Source organism: Cyclopterus lumpus, chromosome 19 (assembly GCF_009769545.1).
Source record: "Cyclopterus lumpus isolate fCycLum1 chromosome 19, fCycLum1.pri, whole genome shotgun sequence".
Taxonomy (NCBI): Eukaryota; Metazoa; Chordata; class Actinopteri; order Perciformes; family Cyclopteridae; genus Cyclopterus; species Cyclopterus lumpus.
Window position 1 is genome coordinate 15256927 of NC_046984.1, and position 8619 is coordinate 15265545.

Sequence of the window (8619 nt, forward strand, 5' to 3'; positions counted from 1 at the left end):
GAGGTCCTATCTATGTTATTTTGGTATGCACTCTCGCCGTCTGCCGCGCTAACGTGGAGATAAGTCATACCGATTTAACGACGGAGGTGAAATACAAGACGGCGTTCCAGATGTGACATTATTCAGTATCTCGGGTTGAATGCTCGCCACGCGGCTCGCTCTCCCCCCGGAGAGAGAGAGAGAGAGAGAGAGAGCTCCGAGCTTAATAACAAAAGGCAGTAAACGTAACACTCCCGCGTCTAACTCAGCCCACTGATTGTCAGTCTTTTACAAACATTGACATATAAGGGATGGTGGAGCGCCTGCAACAGCCACTCAACGCTTTTAACAAGAGTCCTCCCCGACAGGTCACTGTAAACCTGGCCGGTCCGGCGCTCATGTGATCAGGGTTCAGACCTAATGATTCTGTAAACAGCAGAGTTGCACAAAAGCAGATATCAGCCGCAAACAACAAGGGGCCATCGCGTCAGACAAAGAGGCACTTCCATGCGGCTCGGAGTGATAACCGAGCAGACGCTCCGGTCCTGCAACCGAACCCTTTCATGTGCGTGGACGTGGAGCACATGCAGAGAGGCCTCGGTTTCCATGCGAGTGTGAAACAGCACACACACACACACACACACACACAGAGGCGTCCAGGAAGTGTGAGCTTATGTGGTGAAGAATAGAGAGTGGACGCTGACAGGGGGAGGGGTGTTATCTGAGGTCGGGCAGCTCCTCCACCGGCCCACTACGATGCCCTTCTGCTAGAAGTATGCATTTGATGACTTATGAACATATTATGACTGGTGTTATCAGGAAACCCATAAAACATCCTACAGTATTTGGAAATGATGCCCGCAATACGCACGGAGGAGAACCAGAGGGAGGAGGAGATAAGGTATAGTCAATTCATACTTTTTAAATATTTACATTTACCGCTCCCCATTTCTTCTTGGAATTCGTTGCAACGCCCATATTTAGAGGACTAACCTCGGTGCATTCTACGGGGCATGTAAACAACATGGGCTGCAGGCCCGGTTCAGGGTGGAAATGAGTCACGTCCAACAGAGGAGAGCCCCAGATGCTATCTCTCTCTCTCTCTCTCTCTCTCTCTCTCTCTCACTGGGCTCACCCACACAAGCCTCCACACATGCTGTGAGTCACCAGGCTGACTACATGACGACCAGAGGGAAAAGACCACCACTACACCCCACTGCAACGCGGTTGTGTTTATAATCGCCGAGGCAACGAAAAGCAAATAGCTTTTCTCTCACTCTGATGTGCCATATAGACGTAAATACAGTAACAAGGCTTGATGAACACAATGTGCTAAAAAATAACAAGTTATCTCAAATATTCCATTCAAATATGTTCTTATTGAACAATATCTACTCACATGTATGTTGGATGTACTTCTGCTAAATATATATATTCAGATTATATATTCACTGAGCAAGCAAAAACAACAACACAACAACAACAACATGGAAGTGCAGTGTAATTTGTAATAACAGAAGAAGAAAAAGAATCTGGAAAAAGAAGCTAAAAAAAACAAGTTATCTCAAATATTCCATTCAAATATGTCCTTATTGAACAATATCTACTGAGATGTACGTTGGATGTACTTCTGTTAAACGTATATTCAGAACGTGTGTGGGTGCTTTCAACTTGTACAAAGCAAAAACAACAACAACAACAACAACAACAACAACAACAACATGGAAGTACAGTGCAATTTGTAACAACAGAAGAAGAAAAAGAATCTGGAAACAATGTCAGAGAGAGGTAGAAAATAATCCCCACAAGCAGATTTCAGTTACCACGACATCCAAACAATGATCTGTCAGGTCACCTACACACACACACTGCAAGTTAGTAACTATGGCAACCCACGCGCTATTACGCATGGCACGTCTATATTGGGAACCCTGGCCGTGGACTCAGTGACGCAGCGACGCACGAAGGGCGTTGTTCTCCCATAATGAGACACTTTATAACAGCACGTCAGCCCCGGCGTCAATCTAGTCTGAGAGCGACGTTTAGAACTGAGGGACTATCCGCTGTTGGACTCTTTTTGGGAACAACTTGCTTTTGCTTCTTCCTGCCAGCCTGAAACTCTCTTTCTTTCTCACTCTTTTTTTTTGTTGTGTGTGGAAATACAAGCTCACCGCTCCCAGTAAGTGGACTTTGTTCAACTTGTTTCATTTGCAGCTGCGCTCAGGCTGTCCTGTGGATTCAGGGAGGAAACGAGCCGGGATACGCGCTCCGTTACGCGCACGGACAGGAGGGCTGAGCCGTCACCTGGTCGCTAAGAAATAACCGTGTTGGATGAATTACTTAAAATAAATCTTTGTTATTCCTTTTATTTTTTTGTAGATGACTCAAGTCGGCATTTTAAAGCCATCTTAAAAAAAGGGGGGGGGGGGTTTGAAACGGGGGGGAAAAAGGGACGCAATGTGGGAAGAGTGGAGCTTCTGGAGCACGTTTCAGTTTGTTAGAGTGAATAAAAACAAGAAACGTGGCTCCGAGATCGGCGTCAAAACTTTGATTTCAATGTCAATCACATTTCCCCACTTAAATATTATTAATAATGGCAATCGTGTGGTTATATTATCTTTAATGCACATTGATGCCGTCCCGTGAACTTTTCCTCAAGGCTGTCCCGTGTTGAACGTGCTGCAGCGACACACCCATGTCCCACCGACCCCGACATCCAGACACACACGCGCGCACGCACACACACACACTCACACACACACACACTCACACACTGACAAGAGACCGTCTCCTCTTCTCATTACTGCCCAGATCGCCTGAAAAGATGCTGCTCCTTCTGCTGGGAATCGTCCTGCTGCACGTCGCTGGTCTGGTTCTCCTGTTTGTGTCAACAATTGTCAGCGTGAGTAACATCGTCCTTATGCCTCTTTCTTTCTCTCTCTCTTCAGATTTAATATTTCATATTAAGGATTAAATATAAAACACAAATGTACTCCCCATTGATGCTTACTCACACATACCTGCAGGAAGAACGATAATGCACTTTTCTCAGAGATGTGTTTTTAGGATATTTTAATGAACATGCCAGTGAAACTGATTGGCTCCCTTCACACGTTACTGACCCGAGTTGCATGTTGTTGACACCAGGTTTGGACGACAGGGGAAACTGGCTCCTCAGACCTGTGGATGAACTGCTCCACTGCCAATGGAGGATACCACTGTGACCCGGCAACCACTGGAGGTCAGACCCCTGCCTGGTGTTTGACTGTTTTCCTTTAAAACTGCTACTTATTTTATAATGTAATGGTTAATAGTGGACATTTTAATCACCGCTGTGCTGTGACGCAGCGACACATCTCATTTATGCTGGGCAAAATGGTCACAAGTTGAAAGCACCCACACACTGATTATATTAGGGGGATTGAACTCTGTATAAATTACTTGCTGAAATCCAACATTCCCCGTGCTGATGATGTGGGTGTGTCACGGGCTCCTCTGGGACTCTGGTGCCATCTAGGGCAGAGAATGCGGCGGCGCCGCTTGCGGCCTGCGAGCTGATAGGCTGCAGCTGTATAAATAGTCGTGGTGCCATGTCCATATTCAGGTCCCGTGTCAGGGGAGTCCACGGCGATCCAAAGCCTGGGAGTTGTGGAGGATCGAGGGTGGGGCTGCAGAGAGTATTTAAAGTGTCAGCTCGATGCGTGCGTGTGCATGCCTGTGACGAGAGTGTCGCAAAGCGGTGGAGACCTTGGACCACCTCATCCAGAACATAGCATCCTATGCGGGGCGGGGCGGGGGGGGGGGGGTCACGCCCAGCATCGGATCGTTGTGTCCAGTGTTAGTTTCCAGGGATCATCGGGACAGTTTAAGGCCGCAGCAGCTGCAGCGTTGCAGATTTATTTAGACAGCCACCTCCACATGTTTGAATTAGATATGCGTGGATTATGCATATAGATTCCATTGTTTTTTCAAAGACCACGACCTACATAACGTTCTAGTTTTGCAGCTCTAAATGTGCCGTCACAGTGGTGCAGGAGCCGGGTGATGTCATCGGTCTAGAATGACCCTGTGTGTGTGTGTGTGTGTGTGTGCGTGTGTGTGTGTGTGTGTGTGTGTGTTTTCTATGGCTGCAGCGCCTGCACGGTCTGCCAGGTGGCTCCATGGCGCAGCCGGTCTGTTTGACTTGCTTAGCGCTCTGACGCACAGTGTTTATACCAGGAGACGCGTGTCTGGCCTCTGGCTTTTTCACGTTGCCCCCCCCCCCCCCTGGTCCCACGTGGGGGGCCAACTCCTGCGTTCAATGGAGACCCTTTTTTTTCTTCTTTTTTTTTACTTTGCCGAGCAGTCACGTTCAACTCTGAAGTGAATCATCGTGGTTACTTTGAGGGCGTTCCCGGACACTTCAGAGTTCCCCCCCTCCCGTTGCCTCGGTTACTGCAAATATTGGCTCCGTTTGTGTTTGATGACGCCCCGGTGAGAGATGATCACATCACGGTTATCACACGCCAGGGCTCGAGATGAACGTGCACTTCCTTTACAGCCGGGAGAATTACTCCTTAGAATTTACTCTCTCTAAAATTAGCTATTGAGGACGAGCGTCTTGTGACCCCGCGGCCGACCTTTGGATACATAAACACAGTGAAAGTAAATACTACGGCTGGTTTATTTTCCATTTTCAGCCCAGTGCGTGGGGGTTTCTCAGAATAAAACATCAACGGTTAGTTTCCTGTTTTGGTATTCGAGGAAAGTCGAAGCATTGTAACGCCACACATAATAAACCGTGGCATTCAAAATACATTTTTTGGAATATGAGTCACACTCGCTTATCGCTGATATTCCGAGCCCTGAACCGCGTGGTAGGAAATGCCCCCATGTCACTGGTCAGTGAAGGAAGGAAGGATTTATCAGAAAGCAGGAATGTATTGTCTGTATTTATAGGGCAGCACTATTCATAGGCTGGAACATTTCACCCCCCGTTTCTCACAGCGTTATTATCTGAAAAACAGAATCATCATCAACATAATCCAATCAGAGCCTCCGGCTGTATTTTGTGGATGGAGAGCGTGTCATATTCCCTCCCATATCTCATCGGATATTGTGGGTAACCTGACTCCGTCCCGGTCGCGCGAGCGGCGCCATCTTTCAGATTACGGTTCCCCCGTTAAATCTATATCCGTGATTCTTCGTGAGACAGACGGCGGAGCAATAACTGCACGGTGAAATGTTTTGTTCATCTAGGGCGTTCGGTCAAAGTCACGCCGGACGAATGACCTCATAACCCTTTTTGTTGCGTTAAAAAAAAACAAGTGAATAATAAACCCGCAGACGCTGGATGAAGGTTGGAGGAATAACGTCTGAGATTTGAATGTCAAAGCTCGGCACTAGTGTGCGTACAACAGTCAAAATGGATGTCTGGAATATTTGCCGATGCTATGGATAGGACGGGCCCAGTTGAGTGGACTCATGCGGGTGGCAGCCAGTGGACCTTTAGCCCCTCGTGCCATGGCAACGTGTTTTTTTTTTACGTCACGACAACACCACGGTAAAAGCGGACGCCGGCTAAAGAGAAGAGTCCGATAGACGCGGGGACGGAAAGCGCGAGTGCTCAGGAAACTCGAGAGGCCGGGGGAGGCGGCGTGGTTAACCCTCAGACAAGAAATAGACCCTGCCTGGAAATCCTGGGATTCCTGGCACGGTGGTACAAAAGAAGCACGGACACACAAACAAAAAAAAGAAAAAAACTCCACAGACTGAGATGGTCGGGGCAGGGGTCTAATGGGTTAATGGGTTTCTTCCATCCCGGCCTTGGAGGACTAGCAGTGGCGATCGATGCCGTACGTTTAGTCAAAGGGTCCCTCGGTGAGGGGGGGGGGCTTTTAGGAACACGATACCCAGGTTTCATTGTTGTGGATCCATTACACATTCCCAGAAGGAAACATTACGAGCTTCAATCCAGCCGGGATAGGAGCAGCAGGCTCAGTTTCTTTTTTGATTTGTTTTCCTCTCATGCGCTCATTAAGTTAACGTTGTATAGGAATGATGCTTTAGATAATGATGACTGTGGGTCAGTTGTTCACAACACCCCCCTCCCTTCTTACAGAGTGGATCCAGGCGGTCCAGGCCCTCATGATCCTTTCCATCATCTTCAGCTGCCTGGCTCTCTTCCTCTTCTTCTGCCAGCTCTTCACTTTGCAGAAGGGCGGTCGCTTCTTCCTCACCGGAACCTTCCAGATCCTCGCCAGTGAGTTCAACCCCCTCTTTTTACACAAATCCAGCAAGACCAGATATGCAGAAAAAAAAGGGATTCATATTGGGTGTGACTATAGTTGATTAATTTGCACTATTTATAAGTCTTTGCTGAATCGACTGATCCTAAAGATCATGTCCAGAAAATGCAAAAAAATTGGTTTGATCGAACAACCACGAAACAAAAATAATGTTCTGCTTCTTTACCTGATAAACAACCGCTTGTAAATCAACATAATGACTGCTTTTTGTAGCTCTGCTGATCACAGTAACCTCGGTCTGAAAGTCCACCGCTCCTCCCACACAGACCAAGTGGTAGATGATTAGATTAAGAGAGTCTGAGCTGGTCGGAGATCAATAAGCACAAGACGCTTGAGATGTATTGTGATGCCTTCTGGGAAAAAACACTGACCCCCTCCTCCCAGGGTTCAAGGCAGAGAAAACATGATCTGATAATTAATGGTTCAACATGTTCCCCCCCCCCCCCCCTGCAGGTCTGTTCGTGATGAGCGGCGCCATCATCTACACGGTGATGAGTCCGCAGTGGGTGCCGGGCACCGACGCCTTCGGCTACTCCTACATCATGGCGTGGGTGGCCTTCCCTCTGGCGCTGATCAGCGGACTCATCTATGTCATCTTGAGGAAGCGAGAATGAGCCACCCGTCACTCCATCCCAGTGTTCCCAGTAACCCCTCACCCCCCCACACCCCCTCCCTGCCCGACTGCAAGTGTCATCAGTCCCACTCTGAAGTAAAAAGAAATAATATGTTTTGATGCCTGAGTACCAACGGCCCCCTAGAGCCACCAGACCAACACAACCAGATCACAGTGAGGGGTGTGGGGGGGGGGGGCGGGGGGTGGTAATACCAAAAAACAACAAGCAAACCAACCAATACTGTCTCAGTTAAAAGATGTATATAGTATCTATGGTTTAAAACCTATTTATAACACTTTTTACATATATGTACATAGTCGTCGTGTTGCTCTGTCAATGGATCCATATGAGCTTTGTTTCAGCTGATTAAGTGCCTCGATGTTCGTTCGTAACGATGAAATAATTAGATGCTATTTTGTGTCGCATTTCCTTTTTTTTTTTTTTTCAACCAAAGAATTACGGAAGAAGAAGAAAAAAAAAAAAAAAAAAAAAAAGAAGAAAGTTTGTTACTTCAAAGTATTTTAACCAAAAGTGCATGTATAGAAATAGAAGGGAGAGATGTGTCGATGGGCTTGCTTTACAAAAAAAAAAAAAAGAAAGACAAAAAGAGTGGTAACATCCCTGGATGTGGCCTAGCCGGGAAAAATATAGATTTGGTCCTTTTTTTTTTTTTTTCTATTTTGTGAATTTTCAAGTTTTCAGTGTTTTTATTTTCAGTATTTTTCTATTTCTTATTTTCAACAAAAAGATGGTGCTATGTATTTATCATTCCTATTACCGATAGCAATCATTTACAACAGAGTGACCTTGTTTAGAGTCAAAACAGCCATTCATTACAGTGGGAATCGGACACGCGGTACGCCTGCACGCTTCTTTAGGGAACGCGGTCGGTTTCACATCGCGGCGTCCGACTTCTCTTCTTCTTCTTCTTCTTCTTCTTCGTCGGCTACTGTAAAGCGAACGACTGAGTTTGGGGTGGTGCACTGATGAAAACCGAAAATAGAATGTCAGTATTATTCTGCGGATTTGTGAAGAGTTGGATTACAGTGAAATTAATTCATATCGTCTCTATTTGAGCTCTTTTTTTGCCTTAATTGCAGCCCCGTTCCGATGTTTGTGTTCACCTGGCTGTTAGAAAAAGTCTCAAGAAAAGCCAAATTGCCTACTTAGTAGAGAATACCTTAAAGAAAAATGAACATATAACCTCAGAAAAAAATACCAAAAATGTAAACATTTGATATTGCCACTCAGTTTGAAGCCATATAAGATAATTTCAGATGATGGGGGGGAAACATATGTAGTATTAACTCTATGTGTGATGAAAAGGACAGAGAGGGTCGCAGGTTTCAAACACTTGAAGTTTGACACGCTGCCGTCTCTCTGCCCACTGACGTCCACCAGTTTGTTTTTTTATTCTTCTTCTGTGTAAAAAAAACGCTGCATAACAGACGGTGATGAGAATCTAGCCTAAAAAAAAACAAGAAAACACTCACTTACTCAATAAAACTTACTCTCACGTTATCTAATACTGTGTATTCCACTGTGACAAAGGGGGGGGGGGGGGGGGGGGCTGGAACGCCGCCTGCCTTCAACACATCGCACATGTGCAAAAGTACCGATGAGTGGGGGGGGGGGGGGGATGAAACGCAGCCTGTAAACAATGTGTGCGGCCTACTTTAAAACGGCCTACTCTATTTTACAGCGTGCCGCCATTCTCCGTTCAAATGAGCTGCCTCGTG

At 46.5% G+C, this 8619-nt stretch overlaps 1 protein-coding gene across 1 annotated transcript; it reads left to right on the top strand.

The window, feature by feature from the left end:
* The first annotated feature begins 1924 nt into the window (after positions 1–1924).
* Positions 1925–8403, top strand: pmp22b (peripheral myelin protein 22b). Its single transcript, XM_034558209.1, has 5 exons — positions 1925–2158; positions 2791–2881; positions 3127–3220; positions 6080–6220; positions 6720–8403. Exons 2-5 carry the CDS (start codon positions 2804–2806, stop codon positions 6878–6880), a joined length of 474 nt encoding a protein of 157 aa, XP_034414100.1. The 5' UTR covers positions 1925–2158; positions 2791–2803; the 3' UTR covers positions 6881–8403.
* The last annotated feature ends 216 nt before the right edge of the window (positions 8404–8619 follow it).